This window comes from Bufo bufo, chromosome 2 (genome assembly GCF_905171765.1).
Source record: "Bufo bufo chromosome 2, aBufBuf1.1, whole genome shotgun sequence".
Taxonomy (NCBI): domain Eukaryota; kingdom Metazoa; phylum Chordata; class Amphibia; order Anura; family Bufonidae; genus Bufo; species Bufo bufo.
Genome location: NC_053390.1, coordinates 296128844 through 296154757, shown reverse-complemented (window position 1 = coordinate 296154757; position 25914 = coordinate 296128844). Strand labels below are relative to the sequence as shown.

The 25914-nt window shown below is 45.7% G+C and overlaps 1 protein-coding gene and 1 long non-coding RNA gene across 2 annotated transcripts; one reads left to right on the top strand and one right to left on the bottom strand.

The window, feature by feature from the left end:
- Positions 1–870: 870 nt before the first annotated feature.
- LPCAT4 (lysophosphatidylcholine acyltransferase 4) lies at positions 871–25405 on the top strand. Its single transcript, XM_040416775.1, has 14 exons — positions 871–1044; positions 8028–8170; positions 8309–8526; positions 10572–10684; positions 10797–10857; positions 10942–11000; positions 11113–11147; positions 11476–11530; positions 17511–17593; positions 17714–17839; positions 20020–20161; positions 24142–24240; positions 24423–24573; positions 25082–25405. Exons 1-14 carry the CDS (start codon positions 931–933, stop codon positions 25240–25242), a joined length of 1560 nt encoding a protein of 519 aa, XP_040272709.1. The 5' UTR covers positions 871–930; the 3' UTR covers positions 25243–25405.
- Positions 16098–18207, bottom strand: LOC120988961. The gene is made up of 3 exons (XR_005776207.1): positions 18041–18207; positions 16233–16234; positions 16098–16108 (listed from the first exon to the last, which is right to left on the bottom strand). It is a non-coding gene; the product is annotated as an uncharacterized LOC120988961 (long non-coding RNA).
- Positions 25406–25914: the final 509 nt, after the last annotated feature.

Genomic DNA, 25914 nt, shown 5'->3' with positions numbered 1-25914 from the left:
GCCATTATAGATACTGGGGGCACTACAGAGGTGCATTATTTATACTGGGGACACTATGGGGTCATAATAGGGACCATTAAAACTACTGGGGGCACAACGGAGGGGCATTATTTATACTGAGGACACTATGGGGGCATTATATATACTGAGGGGACTAGGACGGGGACATAATCTATACTGAGGGCACTGCAGAAGTTTAAATAAAAGTCAATAATATACATCCATTAAAAACAGATAGAGGGACAAAAATAAAAGAGGCACACACGATCCAAAATGGTCGTGGAAAAATTGACAGTTTTTATGGTCCATCTTTTTTCATTGTTGTGTAGCCTACAGACTTAGCCTACATACACACGACCGTGTTTTGCGGTCCACCAATTGCGGATCCGCAAAAATATGGATGAAGTCCGTATGTCATCCGTTTTTTTTGCAGATCCATTGTAACAATGACTATCCTGGTCCGCAAAATGGACAAGAATAGGACATGTGGACATATGGATGGAACGGACATATGGATGCGGACAGCACACGGTGTGCTGTCTGCATTTTTTGCAGACCCATTGAAATGAATGGGTCCGCATCCTATCCGGAAAAAAAACGGAACGGACACGGAAACAAAATAGGTTTGTGTGCATGAGGCCTCACCCTCACACTATACTCAGGTGGGTAGGTGGTGGCCATAAAAAGCACCCAGCTCTCACAGGTAATAGTGGGGGCAGTAGTTGGGAGCCTGTCAGCAGTTTTCTTCATGAAGCAGAGCGGGTTCCTCTAGTCTGCTCAGCCCTGGAGGCGATCACAAGGCGGTGGCAGCGATGCCGTTAAAACAGAAACGGGGGCGTGTCCGTGCGGCCCCTCCCACATCCTAAAAGCCGTTCCCACCCGGGCCCAGGTTAGTGGCGCCGTACAGCTCCAGTCAGAGCGGCCGCCAGTATGGATGATGCTGCGGTGCCCGGGGACAAAGTGGAGGGCACTCATCAGGAGGGCACCCCGTTTAACCCCTTCCTGCACGAGTTTCACCCCGAGGGGTTCTGGCAGAAATTGAGGGTGAGTCGGAATGAAGGAGCTGACGGGAGAGAGGGTCTGGGGAGAGAGGGTCTGGGGGGGGGGGGTCACCTGAGAAATATGAGCGGGGAGGGGGTGTGGAGTGATTGGGGTGCTAGCTCGGGGGTCTACCAGGGGCAGGAAAGAGCCTGGCATACACAGGGCGGGCAGCAATGCAGAGAGCGGCGCCAACTATGCAGCAGAGCCAGCCTGCCATGTATGTACACACAGGGGCGGCACTGTGAGTCCTAGGGGCCCCTAGCAGAAGAGGGGCCCCACCAGCTAGAGGAAGGGAACTAGAACAGGGGCAGGAGTATATATAATGGCTGCCACAGACAGGTACAGTGTTCTGGCACCTGACTGGGCCCCAAGTTCTGCAGGGTATTCCCTGGAGGTACATCAAGGGCCCAGAACAGGTGATAACTTCCTGGGGACCCCCCACACAAGTACCTGAACGGTCACTTCCTTATGAAATGACCCTCATGTATAATCGCTAATGGCAACCAATCAGATCACTGCTTTCATCTCTTAACCCCTCACTGGAGAATTGAGAGCTGGAATCTGATTGGTTGCCTGTCCAGTGGTTAGCCTCTAGTAATACAAGGTCTTGCTGCCTGCAGTATGGATACTGTGTTAAATGGGCCATGGAGGTCCAGGCGCCGCTCACCTCCCCACGTGTCATATTTGGGTCACCACAACGTCGCAGAGGCATTTAGTGTCTTCAGGAGCCATAGGAGAGCGGCGCTCCTGTGTGGCCCTCAAGCCTGTGACAGGCCTAACCACGCTAACTGCTAATTAGTAACCACGGAAACCTGGCCCATCCTGGCATGTAGCGCCTCAGCTGACCACATGTTTACAGAGGCGATATATATGTCTGTGCGTACGTCGCGGAGGCCACGCTGATCCGTCAGGTATTGAGCAGAGCCGTCTCAGCGCCCCATTTCTAAGAGACGTGTGTGCAGGCGGCATCCGGTAGGCACAGATACATTATTGATATGACTGCTAGAAATACATATAACCTCCCTGCTGCTGTCATGGACTTCTGTACGGTTATACTATGGCACAGGTTAACCCTTAAGTAGAGGCAGTGTTTCATTTCCGTCCAGCACGTACACCTGATCCTGTATCATCTGACAGGTAACCAGATCCGGCTCTTAGTTGTCGTCATGGCAGGAACGGTCACTCATTCTGCCGATACGCGGTCAGTGCTCATTGTATGACCGGGCCCCTCGTTGTGCAGTCAGTGTCCATGCTGGGAGCAGACCTGTTGTCCAGATGCGCCGACATGAACTGCCCCCTAAAGCTACACTTTATTTTTATTTTAATAGATTAGGGGTTTTCTCATGACAAATATTGTGCAGTTTAAGCCAGCGCCTGGATCTCAATACTTCTGTAATTGGATGTAGTTAAAAATGTAGTATAGCCACTGAGTTCAATACATTATATCACCTGCTGTCTTTTATCCCTTTCCTTATTTCTCTGTCTCTGAGCTGTGACAGGGAGAGCTGCAGCAGAAAGGACATGCCCCTGTGACAGGGAGAGCTGCAGCAGAAAGGAAATGCCCCTGTGACAGGGAGAGCTGCAGCAGAAAGGACATGCCCCTGTGACAGGGAGAGCTGCAGCAGAAAGGACATGCCCCTGAGCTGTGACAGGGAGAGCTGCAGCAGAAAGGACATGCCCCTGAGCTGTGACAGGGAGAGCTGCAGCAGAAAGGACACGCCCCTGAGCTGTGACGGGGAGAGCTGCAGCAGAAAGGCCATGCCCCTGAGCTGTGACGGGGAGAGCTGCAGCAGAAAGGCCATGCCCCTGAGCTGTGACAGGGAGAGCTGCAGCAGAAAGGACACGCCCCTGAGCTGTGCCGGGGAGAGCTGCAGCAGAAAGGACACGCCCATGAGCTGTGCCGGGGAGAGCTGCAGCAGAAAGGCCACGCCCCTGAGCTGTGACGGGGAGAGCTGCAGCAGAAAGGCCACGCCCCTGAGCTGTGACGGGGAGAGCTGCAGCAGAAAGGCCACGCCCCTGAGCTGTGACGGGGAGAGCTGCAGCAGAAAGGCCACGCCCCTGAGCTGTGACAGGGAGAGCTGCAGCAGAAAGGCCACGCCCCTGAGCTGTGACAGGGAGAGCTGCAGCAGAAAGGACACGCTTTCTGAGGTGTGCTAGGGTGAGCTGCGGCAGAAAGGACCCCCCCATGAGCTGTGACAGGGAGAACTTAGCTAAAAGGACACACCTCTGAGCAGTGATAGGGACTTGCAGCAGAAAGGACTTGCCCTCCTGTGCTGTTATAGGGAGAGAGCTGCGACATTTTTTATGTTACTCATGACTTTAAAGTCATTGGGAAACCATCAGAAAAACTGCAGGCTCCGGAGTTATGATTGGCTGGGCGGGCCCTTTGGACAGTACCGGACCACCTATGAGATCCTGAGACTAGGGTGGGTATGAGAGCTGTCACTGGCCCTTATCTCTGTGCAGTAATCCGTTGTCGCACCTTCCCTGGTGAAGCTGTGAACTGCTGATAAGTGGCTGATAAGATAAGTCCCTACCGGACCGCCCTGTCATGTATTCACACTGAGGGTTCAGGCTCATGTACTTATTTTTTCTGTGTCCCTTTTTTTGTTTTTGTTCTTTTTCGTCCCATATGCGGAACCAGTTACTTCAACGGGGGCAGAAATGACTGTGTGCATTCCGTTTCCGTATTTCCTCTCCACAAAAGAGTAGAACATGTTCTTTTATTGTCCGTATTACAGACAAGGATGAGACTGTTCTATTAGGGGCCAGCTGTTCCGTTCCGCAAAATACGGATTAATGCACGCGACTGGTATCCGTGTTTTGCGGATCTGCAATTTACGGGCTGCAAAACATCCAAACGTCACCACTACAATATCTGGCCTCCTGCTCCGTTATAATTTTTTAGAGCAGGACTGGTAGGAAAATGGTTTGTAGGACAGCCAGCCTGAGTAATGGGCACTGCCTTGTCAGTCATGTGTCAGCAGGAAAACAAAGGGATCAGGAGGAAATAAACCCCTTTTGGTCTTAAGATTTCTGCAAGACTGCTTGTTTTCCTGATGATGCAGAAGGGGCTGCAGACCGTGGCCTTTATCGGCCTAAGCTCCTGTTCACTCTCCCGTGATCCAAGTATGCTGCTGCTTCTCTCTCCTTCCACTGGGCAGCCTCATAGCTTGGCACCTAGTAAGGGGATAGCTGGGTGGCAGCTATGTCATTTGGTGACTGAGATCTGCTGCGGGTTCGGTGCTACGTAACAGTTCAGGAAAATTCCACCAGCCATACATAAGAAAAAGAAAACGCACTAGTTGCAGACATCATGTTGTCAGGTTAAAAAAAAACTGTTTCCCTTTAACCCCTCGCCATATTTGGCCATACTGACATAACACTGTCAGTACAATTCAGTAGATGCAAGTGTCCGCATTGTATCCAGATTGCATCGGTTTTTTACGTGCTTGAAGAAAAAATAAAACTATAAAAGTGCGTAAAAAACCCCCCCAAAACATCTACATCTCCTAGCAACCATCAGTGATAAGCTTATTGCATCCGGACGCCTTCCGTTTTTCACACAAACCTCATTCTTTTCTATGGCGGCCAGGGCTGCGTGAAAAACGCACAATATAGAACATGCTGCCATTCTTCCTGAACACACAAATCATGCGTGGAAACCGCCGCTCGTGTACACAGGCCCATTGAAGCGAGTGGGTCAGGATTCGGTCCGGATGCTGTGCATGTACTACTCTCTCCCTGGCCAGAAACCAGTATACCAGCAGCACGTGCAACTGGTTTGATTCCCAACCATTGGCAAGCATGGAGTTTCTATGTTCTCCTAGTGCTTGTGTAGGCGTCTTCCAGACACACCTGTCTCCTCCTGCACTCCAGAAACATGCAAGTAGGTCAGTCGTCTCATGGAGACCGCCCTCATCTTTGTGTGTGCTTATTAAAGGGCTTCTACCACCAGAAATACTGTTATGTAGCTGACTGATATAGCGATGCACTAATGTCAGCACTACATAACAGTATGTTTCTAACGTTAGTTCCTGCAGCCGTTTTTGTAAAAATAAGCACTTTTGTTATATGCTAATGAGCCTCTAGGTGCTATGTGGGCGTAAAATCAGCACCTAGAGGCTCCGTCCACTCACGCTTTATCCCGCCCAGGTCCCCTGTTCTGCCCGCCCCGCTCCTCTTGATTGATGGCACAGTCCACCGCATCGTTGACGAAATCCCGCGCCTGCGCCGTTCACTTCTGTCTTCGGCGCAGTGAGTGAATGATGCGATCCTGGTGCCAGATTCCTCACTGCGCCTGCGCCGACTACGTCACAGTGAGGAAGCCGGCATCAGGAGAGCGGCCTTCACTCACTGCGCCGAAGACAGAAGTGAACGGCGCAGGCGCGGGATTTCGTCAACGATGCGGTGGACCGTGCCATCAATCAAGAGGAGCGGGGCGGGCAGAACAGGGGACCTGGGCGGGATAAAGCGTGAGTGGACGGAGCCTCTAGGTGCTGATTTTACGCCCACATAGCACCTAGAGGCTCATTAGCATATAATAACGGCTGCAGGGACTAACGTTAGAAACATACTGTTATGTAGTGCTGACATTAGCGCATCGCTATATCAGTCAGCTACATAACAGTATTTCTGGTGGTAGAAACCCTTTAAATGGAAATCCGGTTGTCAGCTCCATGGGGGGCACGGGCTGGGGAGGAGATCCACTGCAGCCACTTGGTGATCATGTTGTATTGCGCTCTATTTCTCCAGTATAGGGGGGCAATGGTCACTGTGAAGTCTTCTCCGTATGCCGCTAGATTGTTAAATGGGTTGTCAGGAAAGCTATTAAGTTATACACCGCGTTTTGAACCCCTTTTAGTGCCACATCTCCAGTCCTTCCCGCCGGGCTTTGTTTTGATGACTACAGCAGTGATGTGACCGTATACTGCATGTGACTGCTGCAGCAAATCACTGGTGGTCCTGTGCTGTATACTGCTGAGACCAGTGGTTGACTGCAGTGGTCACGTGGTATACAGACAAGTCAGTGTTGCAGCCAAAAACTACTTCACAAATGCAGTGGTGAGAAGGGTAGCAGGGGATCGCTTCCTGCCCTCTACAAAGAAATGATTTAAAAGGGTTATCCAACCTCTATAATGCCCCCCAAAATGCCCAGGCCCCCCATACTGGTTATACTTACCCTGCCTCCCTGGCACCCGCGCTGCTTCTAATGCCCGCAAGGCCACCACTGCATCTCCCCATCTGGTGACGGGGGCTGCTATTGGCTGACACTAAAACAAGACAGTGTGTCGTCGTTCCCCCCCCCTTCCCGTCGCCAGATGTTTTGATCCATGCGGCAGGGAGATGCAGTGGCAGCTGTTAGGGGATCAGGGTAAGTATAACCAGTATGGGGGGCATTATAGAGGTTGGTCATCAATATCAGATTGGCGGGGGTCCGACATCCGGCACCCCTGCCGATCAGCTGTATGAAGGGAAGGCGCACGCAGTGACAGGTGATGAGTGTCTGATCTCTGGGGGTCTCATCGACCATGAGAATGTGGGCCCTGGCAAAGATGGCTGAGCGCTGTACTCGGCTGTCTGTCCTGCAGACTGCTTTTAGTGGGTGTTGCTTTCTGCCCATGTGTCATTGGCCGGTGTGACTACATTTCAATGTCGCTTTCTCATCGCTGTCTGTTCTTGGAGTCCTGGCTTCAGGCCTAGAAGCCAATGACCAGGATGTTTACATTGATCTCTAACTGGGATGTCCTAGGAAGTGGACCCCCTCCCCATCTTTGACCCTGTCAGTGTCACTGCGCAGTATTTTAAAAGGAGCACGGCTAGTGAGAGCAGGCTAAGATAAGGTAGTCCCACACATTAGAGGATTTCGGCAGGGGCCAGCAACCTTCAGCTGTTGTGAAACTACAACTCCCAGCATGCACACTTGCTCAGCTGTTCTCAGACATCCCGTAGAAGAGAATAGAGCATGTTGGGAGTTGTAGTATCACAATCACTGGGGTGCTGAAGGTTGCAGAGACACTGGTCTGACATATTGGACTTCAGTGGAGGTAAGTTACTGCCAGAGGTGTCTAGCCGTGGCTTATTCCCTTCCCCCTTTTGAGAATACGTGCATGCTTGGCCAAGCCAAGTGTGCACTTGTATGGTGGGTTTGGAAGAAACGGATAGCTGTTGGCCAAATGCTTGATGAGCTATCTGTGTATGGCCAGCCATAGACCTTTGCTAGATTATAGTTTGCCTATTTTTATTGGGGTACAGGCAATTGACTACATTTTGAGGGTACTCTTATGACGTGTACCCCACCTGCTGGAAACGCTTGTTAAAGCTTCAGTTGAAAGTATGGCCAGTAATGCAGCATATGGTTAGACGCTGTAGGTGCGGGTGGTAATGGTTAGGCTACTTTCACACTTGCGCTTTCCCTTTCCGCTATCGAGATCCGTCATAGGATCTCAATACCGGAGGACAACGCTTCCGTTTTGTCCCCATTCATTGTCAATGGGGACAGAACTGAACGGAACAGGATGCTCCAAAATGTATTCCATTCCCTTTGGTTGCGTCCCCATCGCGGACAGAATAACGCTGCGAGCAGAGGTTTTCTGTCCGTGTTGTGGTCATGACAGACAATGTAAGTCAATGGGGACAGATCCATTTTCTCAGACACAAAAAAAGGATCCGTCCCCCATTGACTTACGATGGTTTTAGAGACTGATCAGTCATGGCTATTTTAGAGATGATACAACCGGATCCATTCAGAATGGATGCAGACGGTTGTATTATCATGACTGAAGCATTTTTGCTGATCCATGATGGATCTAGCAAAAACGCTGGTGTGAAAGTGGCCTTAGGTGGCACAGGAGTGGGTACCATCAGTGACGTGCCAGCAGCTTCTGATCACGGATGGTCAGCAGGCACTTGCTAGTGCTCTTTGTATGTTCTGTGTTACTTACTGTGAATAGTTTTTTTTTTTTTTTTTTTTTTTTTACATTCAGTTCTATGTCTTGGGTCCAATACTATTCCCCTTGCGTTTCCTTCTGGCGTCCATCTTCCTTTTTCTGATGTGGCCAATTGCTGCTCTTCGCGTAGCAGGGATGACAGAGGAAGAGCTCAGCCGACCAATACGACACAGACGCACGTAAGTCCAAAGCCAGTCGCAATGGTGGTAGTGGTAGTGTATAGACTTATGTGTCCTCATTATGCAGTGCAACATGTTCATTTATTCCCATCTCTCCCCCCTCCATTTCCCATTCCATGTGTCTCCTTATGCACACAGCATTCTACATCACCTGATTTACCTTCTAAGCCGCACTATGTTCTTCATGTGTGGTTTCCACTGGATCACCATCCGTGGACGCCGCGCCTCCAGCTCTGAGGCCCCACTTCTGGTTGTGGCCCCTCACTCCACCTTCTTTGATCCCATTGTTACTGTGGTTTGTGACCTCCCATCCGTTGTGTCCAGAGTGGAGAATCTCAGCATTCCCGTCATTGGAGGTGAGCAGAATACTTACAGCTTGTGGAAGGCCCCGTACCATTTGGTAAACGTACAAGTGCTCATAGGCTGAGAGGGTCACTGCCATTTCACCAAACTTTTGATATGTCAGAGAGACATATGAAAGGATTTGATCAGTGGGAGTGCTGAGTGCGGAGACCACCACCACCGATCTCTAGAATGAGGAGATAGTCGCTCTCTCTCCTCGGGCTCAATAGAAAGTCTGAGAGTACTTCTCTTGCCTCGTTCTAGTGATCTCAGGAGGTCTCAGACCCCACTGTTCTAAACCTTTGCTATATCTGACATATCAAAAAAAAAAAATATTAAATGCTCAGTGACGCTTTAAAGCCACCTGCACACATTGCGGAATATGTGCGTTTTTTTTTCTGCGCAGATTCCCCTTGTACAAATCTCATGTACACTTTGCAGATTTATTCAGTGCGGACATTGACCTGCATTGTGGATTTCAAAATCTGCAGCATTTCAATTTTGTTTGCAGATTTCCCTCCTTTCAATGGAAGGGTGAGATCTGTGGCAAAACCGCATCAAATCCGCAATTGGACATTGAAGATTTTGATGCGGAGAAATCCATGCGGATCTTATGCGCGTTCACCCGCACCTGTATGCAGGTGGCCGAAAGGTAAAGCTGGTGGGTTCCTACGTGGACTCTAATGCAAAACATATCTATGACTGAAACATGTCACCCACAATTATGGGGAGACCCATGACCGATAACGTGTACGGAGAGTATTTTAATCCTTATATGTGGTCTAACAGTAAGGTTCACATTGCCATCTGCCTGAATCTAATACAACTACTCACCAAGGTTCTGCTCAACATAACCTATGTTTTGCCATGTAAACCATGCTCCTGACCGGTCTCCCTTTGCTATACCAGTTGGGCAGGAGTATTGGATAGAAATGCGTATAGAAAGCTAAAACCGTTCAAATGTTGAACTGGCTTAAAGGGGTCAGCAAATGGCATTTATTAGGTAGAGAAAGTTAATACAAGGCACTTGCTAATGTATTGTCCATATTGCCTCCTTTTCTGGCTGGATTCATTTTTACATTGCATTATATACTGCTCGTTTCCAGGTGTTATGGCCACTGCTGCAGTGCAGATATGAGGTTGTCAGGATGGAAGCTGCTGGTCCCGGACGGCGCCTTTTTCTATAGTGTGCACGACCACTGCTTTCTCTACATGATAAATGCCATTTGCTGAATTGAGACCACCCCTTTAATTTTTCCTGTCTCCTGTTGACCTGTCTTAGTGCCCATTCACACATCTGTATGTGTTTTGCAGATCCGCAAAACACGGACACCGGCAATGTGCGTTACGCATTTTGCGGACTGCACATCGCCAGCACTATAATAGAATATGCCTAATCTTGTCCACAATTGCAGACAAGAATAGGACATATTAAATTTTTTGGGGGAACGGACGTGCGGATCCGCATTTCTGGATCCGGGCAGCACGTCGTGCGGCCCCATAGACCTGAATGGGTCCGCAATTCTGTTCCGCAAAATGCTGAACAGAAGTGCGGACGTGTGAATGGACCCTTATGTTGTACATGGATAGACACCTCCCAGAAACTGGCGATCTACGGATAATTTGTAGCAAATCCTGCTTGCAGTATCCACAAAGTGGCGAGAATGCCTAGGACAACATTCCTTTAAACAGGATGTAAGGTAGTTATGCACCCACCCTTAAGCTGGCCATACACATTAGATAAATATTGACTGAACCCGCCGACCATCTAATGTGTATGGGTGGACCTCCTGCCTATCCCCCAATGGCAGATATGGGGGGTAAGGATTGGTTCCTTTTGTTCTACAGGAGGCTTCTAGACTGATTGGCTTCAGTTATCTAATGGCCAGCCTTACAGAGAGATGTCATTTGTGTCCTGTAGACGCCATGTCCACTCCTGCTAACTTGAAAGCTTGATGAGCTTTTGTTTTTTCTTAGCAGTAGGGCTTTTTGAGTCGTTGTCAATAAATTTGGATTTGAACCGAATCTTGCCACAGATTTGTCATCATCTCTCCCTCAGCTCTCCTTCGCTTCAATCAATCTATTATGGTATCCCGTCATGACCCAGCATCTCGGAAGAAAGTGGTGGAGGAGGTGAAGAGACGAGCAACCTCCAATGGAGAGTGGCCTCAGGTTGGAGCTTCAGTTTACTAGAACCGGCCACCACAACTCCTTCCCTCCATTTCCCTCTATATGTACATCCATCAGGCTGCATATACTTGAGTTGATGCATCTTTTCCTGTAGGTTTTGTTCTTTCCAGAGGGCACAAATGGTAATGGAGAAGTTTTGTTAAAATTTAAACCTGGTAAGAAAACACTACAAGTGTGCATTTGATCGTGACTGTTCTTGGATGTTTACTCAACCTGATTTTTTTGCCCTGCTATTGCAGGTGCCTTTGTGGCTGGCGTGCCCGTACAGCCAGTGTTGATGAGATATCCAAACAGATTGGTAAGTTAAATGAAGAGAATATGGAGGCTTGGGTACAAAGGCTGTATCCATATTCTTACATTAATTTCAGGGGTTCACTTTATGTAACCTTGTATTCACTCCTCCTTTGCAGCCGGCGACAGTTTGGACTTGGAAAGGGAATGGCGTGTAAGTAATATTTCCATTTCCTTTTATGACTTGGTTTTCGTCCCGCACGACACAGGCTGTCAGCAGTTTACCTCTGCGGCTTTTCATGTCTTGGAGTCGCTTTGTTCCATAATCAACCTGTTAACAGAAATCACTGTAAAAATTAGAAGTTGAGGCTTGAACCATATAACGCTTTTGTGGTCGTTATTGACTGTTTTTCCACCACATGTACAAGCTTATGTGCTCCTTTTTTCATAGTGTTTTTTTTAATTTTTGTCACTTTTCCCCATGGCTTTCACTCAGTCATGTAGGTCAATTCTTTGTGAGTCTTTACTGTATCTTCCTACAGGCTAAAGGTCCTCTGGCTGACAATGTCTCAGTTTTACATCAACCTGGAGATTGAGGTGAGAAATGTTAACTTTTTTTATTCTGGTCTTTGGACTTAGTAGTTGTCCAAGAATTTTTAAACAGTGCCAGACAGCAGGAGGCTGTGTGTATAAGAAAGAAACACTCTCTCCTTTTTAATGTCTTGCAGCTCCTAGGCCACCTGTCTAATCTCCACTGGGCTTTCATGGATCATGCGCTGTTCATGCAATCATGACCACTGAGGCCCAGCGGAAATTGGAGTGGCGGGACCTTTAACCCTTTGACCGCCAGCAAGCCTTTTTACGGCCTTTGGGTAGGCCTCTGCCTTTTTAAGGCAGCCTAGTCTAAGTGCTGCACAAGTCTCCTGTGCAGTGATGAACAGGAGCTCGACTTCCGCTCTAAAGGCCCGTATCCGCAAAAGCCTTATGCCTATCAGGATGTGCCCTCTGGTGCACCTAAATGGGATAATTCCCTGTACTGCATAAGCAGTACACTGTGTTTTATAGAAGCGGAAGATCGCCTGTCAAAGTCCTATGGCGGGACTAGTAAATAGTAAAAATTAGTTTTTATAAAATTTTTAAAAATATCCAAGTTAAAAAAAAATGCTCTTTTTCCATTGAAAAAAAATGCTTTTTAATGGAAAAAATAGCAAAAATAAAATCCCTTCCACATACACTGCCTTGGAAAAGATATGCATACCCCTTGCACATTTTTTTTTTCACGTTACATCCGCAAACTTAAATGCTTAAATTTTATGTGTTAGACCAACACAAAGTAGCAAGTATGTGTGGAGTGAAAAGAAAATGATGCATCATTTTCAGAATTATTAATTTAAAAAAAATCTGCAGTGTGGTGTGCATTTATAGCCCCCTGTACTCTGATACCCTTATATAAAATCCAGTGTGACCAATTGCCTTCAGAAGTGACATCATTAGTAAATGGAGTCCACCTGTGTGTAATTTATTCTCAGTATAACTACAGCTGTTCTGTAAAGGCCTCAGAAGATTGTTAGACAACACTAGTGATCATACAGCATCATGAAAACCAAGGAACACCCCAGACAGGTCAGGGAAAACCTTGTGGAGAAGTGTAAAGCAGTGTTAGGTTATAAAAAATATATATTCTTACAAGCTCTGAACATCTTGCAGAACACTCAATCCAAAGGAGTATAGCACAACTGCAAACCTACCAAGACATGGAACTAATTAGAGAAGCAGCCAAGAGGCAGCAGAGATCCACAGCTCAGGTGGGAGTATCTGTCCACAGGAAAACTATTAGTTGTGTGCTCCACAAATCTGGTCTTTATGGAAGAGTGGCAAGCAGAAAGGCATTTTTGAAAGCAAGCCATAAGAAGTCTGATTTGCAGTTTGCCACAAGCCATCTAGGGGACGTAGCAAACATGTAGAAGAAGGTGCTCTGGTCAGATTGAACTTTTTGGCCTAAATGCAAAACACTATGTGTGGCGAAAAGCTAACACTGCACATCACCCTGAACACACTATCCCCACTGTGAAACATGGTGGTGACAGCATCATGCTGTGGGGATGCTTTTAAGGCCTATTGCACACGGACGTTTTTTTTTCCCGTTTACTGGACGTTTTTTTGCGTTCCGTATACGGAACCATTCATTTCAATGGTTCCACAAAAAAAACGGTATGTACTCCGTATGCATTCCGTTTCCGTATTTCCGTTTTTCCGTTCCGTTTTAACATAGAACATGTCCTATTATTGCCTGCAAATCACAGTCCGTGGCTCCATTCAAGTCAATGGGTCCGCAAAAAAACGGAACACATACGGAAATGCATCCGTATGTCTTCCGTTTCCGTTCCGTTTTTTGCTGAACCATCTATTGAAAATGTTATGCCCAGCCCAATTTTATCTATGTAATTACTGTATACTGTATATGCCATACGGAAAAACGGAACGGAAAAACGGAACAGAAACGGAAACACAACGGAAACAAAAAACGGAACAACGGATCCGTGAAAAACGGATCGCAAAACACTGAAAAAGCCTTACGGTCGTGTGCAATAGGCCTAAGAGTTGATGGAAAGGACAAGCAGGACAACAACCCTAAACATGCAGCCAGAGCTACAATGGAATGGTTTATATCAAAGCATATTATGTGTTAGAATGACCCAGTCAGACCGAAGTCCCATTGACAATCTGTGGCAAGACTTGAAAATTGCTGTTCAGACTATCTCCATCCAATCTGACTGAGATTGAGCAATTTTGCAAAGAAGAATGAGCAAACGTTTCAGCCTCTAGATGTGCAAAGCTGATAGAGACATACCCCAAAAGACTTGTAGCTGTAATTGCAGTGAAGGGTGGTCCTACAAAGTATTGACTCAGGGAGGCTGACTACAAATGCAACCCACACTTTACAGATTTGTATTTATTAAAAATGGTGAAAACCATGTCTCATTTTCTTTTCACTTCACATATTTGCTATTTTGTGTTCCTTTATCACATAAAATGCAAATAAAATACATGTAAGTTTGTGGGAAAACTTGAAGGGGTATGAATACTTTTTCAAGGCACTGTATTTTGTATATCTGCTTACATAACTACCTGCACTACACAAGTATCATGTAATTTATCCCGCATGGTAAATGCTGTAAAAAATTTTTTTTTATTTTTTTTAAATTTTTATTATTAGCCACTAAGGGCTCTTTCACACTTGCATTTTTTTCTTCCGGCATAGAGTTCCGTCGTCGGGGCTCTATGCCGGAAGTATCCTGATCAGTTTTATCCTAATGCATTCTGAATGGAGAGAAATCCGTTCAGGATGCATCAGGATGTCTTCAGTTCAGGACCGGAACGTTTTTTGGCCGGAGAAAATACTGCAGCATGCTGCGCTTTTTGCTCCGGCCAAAAATCCTGAACACTTGCCGCAAGGCCGGATCCGGAATTAATGCCCATTGAAAGGCATTAATCCGGATCCGGCCTTAAGCTAAACGTCGTTTCGGCGCATTGCCGGATCCGACTTTTAGCTTTTTCTGAATGGTTACCATGGCTGCAAGGACGCTAATGTCCTGGCAGCCATGGTAACCAAAGTCCTGGCAGCCATGGTAAAGTGTAGTGGGGAGCGGGGGAGCAGTATACTTACCGTCCGTGCGGCTCCCGGGGCGCTTCAGAGTGACGTCAGGGCGCCCCACGCTCATGGATGACGTGATCGCATGGACACGTCATCCATGCGCATGGGGCGCTCTGACGTCATTCTGGAGCGCCCTGGGAGCCGCACGGACTGTAAGTATACTGCTCCCCCGCTCCCCACTACTACTATGGCAACCAGGACTTTAATAGCGTCCTGGCTGCCATAGTAACACTGAACGCATTTTGAAGACGGATCCGTCAGTATTGCTGTTATCACTCCCCCCCCCCCCCCCCCCCCCCCCATCCATATTGTGTACCCCAAAATGGTGACATTTTAAAATTACAGCTTGACCTGCAAAAACGAGCCCTCGTACGGCTACATTGATGGAGAATTATAAAAGTTCTAGCACTTGGAAGGTGTTGATGAAAAAAAGTGAAAAACATTTCTTGATCACCAAGGGGTTAAGATGTAAATGTGGGTTTTTGCTTCGTTTCGTACCACCCCTTGCTCTCTGGACAACCCCTTTAAAGGGACTCGGTCACCTACTTTTAGCGTTTTAGGCTACTTTCACACTTGCGTTCAGAGAGGATCCGTCTGGTGTCTGCACAGATGGATCCTCTCCTATAATGCAGACGTTTGGATCCGTTCAGAACGGATCCGTCTGCATTATAGTTTAGAATAAATTCTAAGTGTGAAAGTAGTTCAGACGGATCCGTCCAGACTTTACATTGAAAGTCAATGGGGGCGGATCCGTTTGAAAATTGAGCCATATAGTGTCAACTTCAAACGGATCCGTCCCCATTGACTTACATTGTAAGTCTGAACGCTGCCAGACTGATGCATTCTGAGCGGATCCGCATCCACTCAGAATGCATTGGGGCAGTACGGATGCGTTCGGGGCCGCTTGTGAGCCCCTTCAAACGGAGCTCACAAGCGGAGCCCCGAACGCTAGTGTGAAAGTAGCCTTAGACCGCTCATATCGCATTATTACCCCTCATTTAAATATATGACCATGTAGAGAAGCTAAAAAAACAAGTTTAGAACAATATGCTAATTAGGTCTCACAAGTGCCCAGGGGTGGCGTTCAGGCCGCAAGTGCCCAGGCCCCTTGTCAATGTGCCCGCCTAACTACTCCCCTTGCAGTCTTTTGGCCCACCTCTGTTCGTCATTCTCCTCTGCCTCTGAGATCTCACGCCTGCTCCGTCCACCGCCGAACTAGTAGGGCAGGGCAGGGCAGGCCAGAGGATTGCAAGGGGAGTGGGCACATTGGCAAGGTGTCTGTACTTGAGAGGCCTAATTAGCATGTAGTTGATTCGTTATGAACTTATTTTTTCAGCTTCTCTACGTAGGACATATATTTAAATGAGGGGGTTACTGTGCAATAATGCGACATGAGCGGGCTAGAACGCTAAAAGTAGGCGACAGACTCCCTTTAAGATTTTGATCCTGGCAGTATCTGAACTGTTGTGTGCAGATTTGCTGGCATTTGGATTGCACAATTAACTTGACCGAGAAGAAGACTGGAGCAGAAGTCACGCCATTCAGATTCTAGCAATTAGAATGAATCATTCACAACAGGTTTATCTATTTTTGGTGCATTAGGAAAAGAATGATGGGAGTATTGCTCATGCACTCGTTATTAACTCCTTAAAGGGATTCTGTCAGCCTGATTTTTTTTTTTCGATACTGAGATTTTGGTATCGTCATAATAGTCTCCATTATCTCATTAAAAATATACTAGTTTTACCCCCACCTGTTTCATTTTTGCTAAAAATAGGTTTTATGTAACTGGCAATTACCTTCTTAACGTGCCCAAGGGGCTGTCCCTCCAGCCGTTTGTGCCCAGCCGCGCCCCTGATCTGAGCCCAGCGCCACCCCGCTGTTAATTTATTCACTCCCTTTTTTTTTCCCTCAGTGCACCATAATCCCGTGCATGCGCCGATCACCCTCGATGAGGCTGCTGCCAAGACACCGCGCGGGCCCGGACGTGTGTGACATCGGCATATGCGCGGGATTACGGCGCACAGCCCCTTGGGCACGTTAAGAAGGTAATTACCAGATACATAAAACCCTATTTTTAGCAAAAATGAAACAGGTGGGGGTAAAACTTGTATATTTTTAATGAGATAATGGAGACTAAAATGATGATACCAAAATCTCTCAGTATCGAAATCGGGCTGACAGAATCCCTTTAACGACTGAGGTGTAGTGTTTTTATGGCAGGCAGCGCTGATGATTTAGCACCTTTGTACAGTGGCACTTTAGAAGATTGCAGAGCTAGGTGCTACCCAATTGGACAATCAGGACATTGATCAGAAACCATTAAAACAGTTTCTGGTCCTAACCTTTTAAGCCGCAGCATCTAAGATGTTTGCCCATTGGTGCCATTCCATGTAATTGGGTTACATGACAGCAGGGGGCCTACAGAATGTGCCAGGTCCGTCATGAGCTTCTGCTATTAGGTCATGTATTCCAAAGCATTATGTAAGGGATGAAACAATCGCTACCTGTAATAAAAATAAGAAAAAAGCTGCCCAAAAGAATTGACAAAACTTTCTTTTTTTTTCACTATTTTAACCATTTTTATTTTTTTATAAAAAATAAAAAAACGCAAACGTATTTGGTGCCTTATTTGTAACGATACTCAATTATCTAAAATGACTTGTTCTAAAGCGCTTTGAAAAGGGGTGATTTCTTGAACAGTTTTTATGGTTTGCACACTAATGTTGAGCAGTGATATTTAAATAAGTTTAGATTTAGTTTTGCTTCATTCATACCGAGTTTTTTTGCATGGTAAAATTTAAGGAGCCTCCAGAATTTGATTTCAATAAAATGAGCACTAAATACAATACTACTTAACGTGTTTTACAGATTTTTGGGTTTCACCAATTAATTCTCATTTAACCTCCTTTTGTTTTGTAGTTTCTGCCAGTTTACAATCCTAGTCCTGAAGAGAAAGCAGACCCTGTGTTGTATGCCAACAATATACAGAAATTTATGGCAAAGTATGTACATGGGAGGAAAGTACTAGAGACTTCTGGTCAATAGCAGACACGGGACTTGATTGAGCACATTTATAGATCGTTCATAGGTTTCAATGGAACTTTTTCATCTGTTGGCTTTAGGGCACTAGGGAAACCAGCTACTGAGTTTGAGCTGATAGGAGATACCCCTGTTTCACCTGTGGGACACCTGAAGGTTCCACTGGACCCCAAAATCTGGGAAATAGGAAAAATTCTGAAGAAGGCTGGGTAAGTGACTTTTTTTGCCTATGACACATATTGTACACATAGGTACAATATGAATGTTTCTACATAGAGGAGTATAATACTACAGAACTTGCCAAGGAAAAAATAAGATCCTAAACTATGTAATGTATAAGGGCTTGATCAGAATCGGAGCTGAATAATAACTATTATCGGGTCACAACACGAGAGCGGGAGAACCAGGACCATGAAAGATGTTCTGATCCATCATCTACCATCATTAAAACGTACCTGGTCAAAAGTTGTACAAACCTCTTTAAAGGGGTTCTGTACCTTTTTTATAACTGATTTATTCTTTGGATAGATCATCAGCAGGGACTGCCGACGATCAGCTGTTTCTCACAGGCCAATGACGTCACAACTATATACAGTCCTGATCAAAAGTTTAAGACCACTTGAAAAATGGCAAAAAATCATATTTAGCCTGGCTGGATCTTAACAAGGTTCCAAGTAGAGCTTCAACATGCGACAAGAAGAAATGGTGAGACAAAACATTTTTTGAGCATTCAATTAAATTAAAACAACGAATAAACTGAAACAGGCTGTTTTTCAGCTGATCAAAAGTTTAGGACCACACCTCCTAAAAAAAAATGAAACCGCCGTTTTTGTTGATCACTTCAAAATTCGTTTCGGCATGCTTGATGCAAGCGTTTCCATGAGGTGAGTGGGAACATTTCTCCAAGTGGTGAAGATGGCTGCATGAAGGCCATCTACTGTCTGGAACTGTTGTCCATTTTTGTAAACTTCCCTTGCCATCCATCCCCAAAGGTTCTCAATTGGATTTAGATCAGGGGAACACGCAGGATGGGCCAAAAGAGTGATGTTATTCTCCTGGAAGAAGTCCCTTGTCCTGCGGGCATTGTGTACTGTAGCGTTGTGCTGTTGAATAACCCAGTCGTTACCACACAGACGAGGGCCCTCAGTCATGAGGAATGCTCTCTGCAACATCTGGACATAGCCAGCGGTCGTTTGACGCCCCTGCACTTCCTGAAGCTCCATTGTTCCACTGAAGGAAAAAGCACCCCAGACCATTATGGCGCCCCCTCCACTTGTGGCGCGTAGAAAACATCTCGGGTGGGATCTGCTTGTCATGCCAGTAACGTTGGAAACCATCAGGACCATCAAGGTAAAAAAAAATTCTCATCAGGGAATAAAACTTTCTTCCACCTTTGAATGTCCCATGTTTGGTGCTCTCTTGCAAAGTCCAAATGAGCAGTTCTGTGGCGTTTAAGGAGACGAGGTCTTTGAAGAAGTTTTTTGTTTTTGAAGCCCTTCAGTCTCAGATGCCGTCTGATGGTTATGGGGCTGCAGTCAGCACCAGTAAGGGCCTTAATTTGGGTCGAGGATCGTCCAGTGTCTTGACGGACAGCCAATTGGATCCACCGGCTCAGTGCTGATGAAATTTTTTTGGGTCTTCCACTTGACTTTTTTGTTCCATAACCCTCAGGATCATTTAAGAAATTCCAAATGACTGTCTTACTGCGTCCCACCTCAGCAGCGATGGTGCGCTGTGAGACCCTGCTTATGCAGTTCAACAACCCGACCACGTTAAAAAAGGGAGAGTTTTTTTGCCTTTGAGATCACAACGTGTGACTACCTGACAGAAAATGACAATGAATCCACATCTTTGCACAGATTTGGACTTTTAAAGGCATGTGGTCCTAAACTTTGGATCAGCTGAAAAACAGCCTGTTTCAGTTTAATCGTTATTTTCATTAAATTGAATGCTCAAAAAATGTTTTGTCTCACTCCCATTTCTTCTTGTTGCATGTTGAAGCTCTACTTGGAACCTTGTTAAGATCCAGCCATGCTAAATATGATTTTTTGCCATTTTTCAAGTGGTCTTAAACTTTTGATCAGGACTGTATGTGGCCTGGGCATAGCTCAGCCCCATTCACTTTGCTACTGCCTCGCCGATGCCTTCTCAAACAGCTGATCAGTGGGGGTCTCTACTGCTAGACCCCCGCCGGTCAGATGCTGATGATCTGTCCAAAGGATAGATCATCAGTAATAAAAAGGTACAGAACCCCAATAAGTCTGTAAACACACGTGCAGTTTTTGATCAAAATTCAGAAGTGGATCCAGCACAAAACCTGGAACTACTGTGCACCCCCACAGTGATAGGAACACTGTATTTATGATGAGTATGTTCCCTTGTTCCATAGGTTCTCATTTGACAGTGTACAGGGGCTAATTGATCTCTGCTTGGAGGGAGTTTGTTCACGTGTGGGATTGGATGAGCTAGCAGAGAAGCTGGGTCTCACACAGACTGATGTCATTTCCCGGGTCTTCAGTTATTTCCACAAGGTGAGGCTTTGGTGCTCATGGTGGACTGCTTTTCTCACTTAATGACATTGAGCTTAGACATACACTTGGCTATGTAAAGCTCCATTCACCTCCCACATTGGAGGCTTTGCATTCGACTGAATGGCACAAACCTGCAATAACCCAACACAGTCACTACTAAATGTACAGCTTGGCTCACATGAAACAAAAACCCCTAAAACATAACTTTTAATATATAATATAATATAATATATATATATATATATATATATATATATATATATATATATATATATATATATATATATATATATATATATATATCTCTAGATCTATCTCTATATCTATCTTCCACGTATATAAAATAATCTTCGATAGTTGCCAACAGATTAGCTAGTGTGACTGGCTATAAGATATCAAATACAAGAGGCACAAGTAGGGCTAATTCTATACTGTAAATACCGCATGAATAAACAAAGTGGGCCTCTTAGTGAGGTACTAGCGGTTCCCGTGATTTTGGAATACCACCACCCGATGAGGTACACTGATGAACTCAGTTGTTGCGGTTTCTGGAGAGTAACCCACCAAGGTATGTTGTTGTCGGGAGATGACCTTTCCTTTTAGGTTATCCCTGCCTAAAAGCGGAGCGCCCACCCCGAAAGGGATGACCCCACTTCTCGGTGGCTAAACTCGGAGAAAATGCCCTAGATGAGTTTGTCAAACCTAAGTCCCGACGCGTTTCCTCATTAATGGTAAAAATGGTTCATCGGGGACAAGAAAAAAGTCCAATCAAAACAAAAGATACTGAGGACAGATAATGGCTACCCAGATACTATAGGTGCAATTGTACACCCACAAGTGCCCCCTATTTATACCTAATGTGGGTTCAGTTCGAAAATGGCCCTCCCGCGCTCAGAAGCGAAGAACTGGAAGAGGACGTTATTCACAACTTCCGGTACGTGGAACGCAAAGTGCGTTCCAAATTGGTGCCAGGTTAATATAAGATACTAGAATGGTAAAAGATAGGCAGTACACCTACAAAGTACTTGCTCACATAAGGTCAAATAAGTAGTTGATAAATGATACATATCCTCGTATTCAGCGATAGAAACAGAGACTTTGCTAATTGTAAGACCCAAGGTGTGGTTTATCTTTGTACCTGTCCCTTCAATTACATTGGAAAAACAAAGCGTGAATTAAGACGTAGGGTAGGCGATCATCTTGGAGATATTGGTCGTCGCCGGGACAAACCCATAGCACGCCACGTCTGGGAGTATCATAATGGTGACTATAGGACTTTAAAAGGTAATTCGCAGATCCCCTAGGGGTGGCGATTGGGATAAAAGGATTCTCTGCAAAGAGGGCCAGTGGATACACGGTCTCAAATCTGTGTCCCCTCTGAGCCTCAATGAACAGATATCTTTTGCGTGTTTCCTTTGAGCTCCTTTTCACTTTTTCTGTTCCTTTTGAAATTAAAATGTGTTAGTAATATGGTATCTTTATATTTCACTTTATGTACACACACTAACCTACTTTTCTTATCTGACCATAATTGGTGTATAGTGTACATTATTATCTACTGGGGGTCCTGACGTTCAGGGTATTATTCCCTGTATCCCAGGTTTTAATTTTCCCCTTTATGTAGCCTCACTTTAACTAGGTTACCTTTTTATATTGCGCATTTGTTCCTCTAATTGTACCCTCTCCTATCATAATAATTAGCAGTTATTATAATTATAACAATACTGTTCTATGTCCGAACAATGGGGTGGAGCGCACACGATAGCATAAACTTATCCTCCTCCTATTTGCGTTCCACAGCGCTCCCATGTGCGCACCAAGGATCCGAGGTGCGTTCCATTACCGGAAGTGCGGTCCATTCACAGGAAGTTGGTCGCACCTCGATGGAGAGACATGCTCTGTTTCTATCGCTGAATACGAGGATATGTATCATTTATAAACTACTTATTTGACCTTATGTGAGCAAGTACTTTGTAGGTGTACTGCCTATCTTTTACCATTCTAGTATCTTATATTAACCTGGCACCATTTTGGAACGCCCTTTGCGTTCCACATACCGGAAGTTGTGAACTTCCTCTTCCAGTTTGAGTGCGGGAGGGCCATTTTTGAACAGAACCCACATTAGGTATAAATAGGGGACCCTTGTGGGTGTACAATTGCGCCTATAGTCTCTGGGTAGCCATTATTATCTGTCCTCAGTATCTTTTGTTTTGATTGGACTTTTTTCTTGTCCCCTGATGACCCATTTTTACCATTAATGGGGAAACACGTCGGGACTTCAGTTTGACAAACTCATCTAGGGCCTTCTAGGGCATTTTCTCAGGGTTTAGCCACCGAGAAGTGGGGTCGCCCCTTTCAGGGCGGGTGCACTGCTTTTAGGCAGGGATAGCCAAAGGGACACCCAGGGACAGGTCATCTCTCGGTGACAACATACCTTTGTGGGTTACTCTCCAGAAACCGCAACAACTGAGTTCATCAGTGTACCTCATCAGGTGGTGGTATTCCAAAATCACGGGAACCGCTAGTACCTCACTAAGAGGCCCACTTTGTTTATTCATGCGGTATTTACAGTATAGAATTAGCCCTACTTGTGCCTCTTGTATTTGATATCTTATAGCCAGTCACACTAGCTAATCTGTTGGCAACTATCGAAGATTATTTTATATACGTGGGGGATATTTATTTATAGATATTATAAAGTTATGTTTCAGGGGTTTTTGTTTCATGGAGTTATAGAAAATTAGCTCACAATATATATGTTTCTGTGATTGTAAATGTACAGCTTGCGGGGGTGTGGAGCCATCCAAATAATGTAGAGGCCGAACCGCTCCCCTGAGTGCCATGTTCCCGTCAAACAAATGATCTGCACAGATGCCAAAAGTCAGACCGCCACGGAATTAATGTTGAGGGCCTAAGGATAGGCAATCGGTTTTCTAGTCCTGGAATACCCTTTTAAGAAAAAATAAAATACTGAAAAATATATACTGTTGCCATACATGGTCTAGAGCAGGCATGCTCAACCTGCGGCCCTCCAGTTGTTGCAAAACTACAACTCCCAGCATTCCCAGACAGTCTACAGCTATCAGCTTGCAGCAGGGCATGGTGGGAGTTGTAGTTTAACAGCTGGAGGGCCACAAGTTGAGCATCCCTGGTCTAGAGAATGGATTTTTTTTTATTTTTATTATTTTTGATAGTGAAGAGGCTTGTTGTGTGTGGTTTTCCCTCACCTGACATCCAAAGGAACAGCTCATCCTGGCACAGACAGAGGGCAGTACAGGAGATGTAGCAACGCAATATATTGTAAAGAGGAACTAATGAACACCCAATAAAGATGTCTTACAGGGGACGTGGCCATGTTAATCAGTTCAATCTGAGTTTCCATGTAAGATGGCCCAGGAAAGTCCATTGTATGTTGAAAATATTGTATCCCGAGGCCATTGTATCTTAAAGGAGATATATATATAATATTTTTTTCATCTCGCCATGGCAAAGGGAAATTATATTGCAGCTTTGTCTCCTCTGTCAGCTCACTAAAGGATCAGATTACATGAAACCCATAGAAATCAATTGAGGGGGAGGAGTGAGCTGCTAGAGGGAGGGAGGAGGCACTTTTCTGTGAAAAGGTATATTACAATGTTTCTTATATTCACCTGTTCTATTGATTTAGGCAAAATTGTGTGAAAAATTAGTGACAATATAAATAGAAAGGCAGCATGGACATCCTATCAAACTTCCCCCTTGTAGTCTCCACAAGAGCCTCACCATTTGAGAAGCTCATGCATTTACTGTGGCAAAGTGGACTAGATGTTTTATTATTTTTTTTATTTTATGAAAAAGGTATTAGCTTAGTCCTTCTACGGGAGTCTTTGTATTGTAACTCTATGGCCACACAAGAGGAGGTAGTCTAATGGCAGTAATATTTCCTAGTTTACCTGTATCTAGTGCCACATTTCAGGGTGTGCATTGTTTTATCTCCTCAGGATGCTAGTGGAATGATAGATTTCCGAGAAGTCTCATTAGTCCTAGCAGCTCAGGATGCTACTCGCTCTGCAGAGGAGTTGGCAAAGCTTGCTTTTGATGTAAGTTCACATTCGGCTGGGCTTTTTATATTGTAGTGAAGAGTATTGTAGCACTGAACAGTTATTGTTTTTTCATCTGGTTTGTGATGCAGGGTTCTTAGTCTGGTCTTGGGTGTGAACCGTCTGTCTGTATTACCAGTTACTGTATCTCTCTGATGTTGTTGTCCTTCAATCCCTTCCAGCTCTTTTCTACCTGTGATGCTGACGGCTGCTTTTTACTTTCTGCTGATGGCTTTTCATCCATTCTTCGTTCACTGGTGGGATCACCTCCTGCAGAAAGCGGCAAAGTATATTCAGAGCTGTGCCCACATGAGACTAGCGGCCTTACCCGAGGTGAGATGATTGTTTTTAGCCTGAGCAATATGGAAATCTCCCTAGTGTCCCTCAGTGTGATAAAGTAATAAATTATTATGTACTTCCCTGCCCCCAATCCTCTCCAACCCTACCACTCCAGTCCTCACCTATGTTTACTGGCTGCGGTGCCATAGCTGTATTCGGCACATGACCGCTGCAGCTAATCGCTGGTCTTGTGCCATTCATCACTGAGGTCACTAATTGGTTGCAGCAGTCATGTGCCATATAGGTTATTAGAGAACTGTCTGTTTCTACATATTTGACACCACTGTCCGATAATTCATGTAATTAAGTCAATAAGACTCCATAGTTTTTAATATTTTGGGGTATGTGAGCAAGTTTGAAACTACCCTTTTTTGGTTTATATGCACAAATATCTGTGGCCACCTTCTCCATTTACACTCTAATCTGGCCCTATGTGTGAGCAATTCAGAGAAACATTCTAGAGCATTTCTAAAAGTTTTTATTTTATTTTATTTTTTTTCAGATGGATTCATGAAATTTGCTATAAGCCATCCTTGTTATCGCCATCTCTTCCTGTTCTTTCTGCGCCCCCCAGCATCCGGACGTAGGAAGTCATCACGTCTCCAGCAGAATGGGCACTGTGCCAGGAAGAATAATCCTGAGGACGGGCCCAAGTCAGACTGACAAACTAAGGGTTGGGGGTTATATTGGGGGTTGGGGAGGTGGGGAGGGTTTTACTCCAAAGGTTTCTTGGCAGGGGTTGGGGTTTTATGATAAATTTGTGGTTGTTGTAAGCATGCCCAGTTGCTCTTTCATCACAAGATGGAGGACATGCAATAAGATGTGCTTAAAGGGATTCTGTCATGACATTTGAGGCCTATAACCTAAACATATGGCCAGGTCCCTACTAATAACCTGAATCCGAAACTGTCCTTATTAAATCTGCCTGTGGCTCTATTAGCACATAAAACAGGTTTTTATAACCTGTCATTCACCTACCTAAGGTGCCCAAGGGGACGTCACTTCATACAGGGTGCCCGGCTGCAGCCATCTTCGTCTGGTGCCCAGCGCCGCCTTCCCACTAGAAATCGCCGCCCTCCTTTTCTATAGAGCCGCCTCCCTCACCTCAGCGCCACCTCCGAAATCATCCTCAGCCAGGTCCCGCGCGTGCGTACTAGATATAACCTGATGCGCCCGTGCGGACTCCTGGCAGCGGCCTCGTTGAGCGAAGTGCACATGCGCCGTTCGGCGCACTTCGCTCAAACCTGCCTTGACTGCCCTATTGCAGCCATCCTCACAGCCGCACGGGATCTGGCTGAGGGAGCGGACGATTTCAGAGGCGGTGCTGAGGTGAGG

Bases quoted from the DNA above. Each gene is read 5' to 3' on its own strand.
- LPCAT4 (XM_040416775.1), top strand. From the start codon at position 931: ATGGATGATGCTGCGGTGCCCGGGGACAAAGTGGAGGGCACTCATCAG. The intron at 8,171-8,308 runs GTAAGTCCAAAG...TTATGCACACAG, and splicing joins CCAATACGACACAGACGCAC to CATTCTACATCACCTGATTT. The intron at 20,162-24,141 runs GTGAGGCTTTGG...TTATCTCCTCAG, and splicing joins TCTTCAGTTATTTCCACAAG to GATGCTAGTGGAATGATAGA.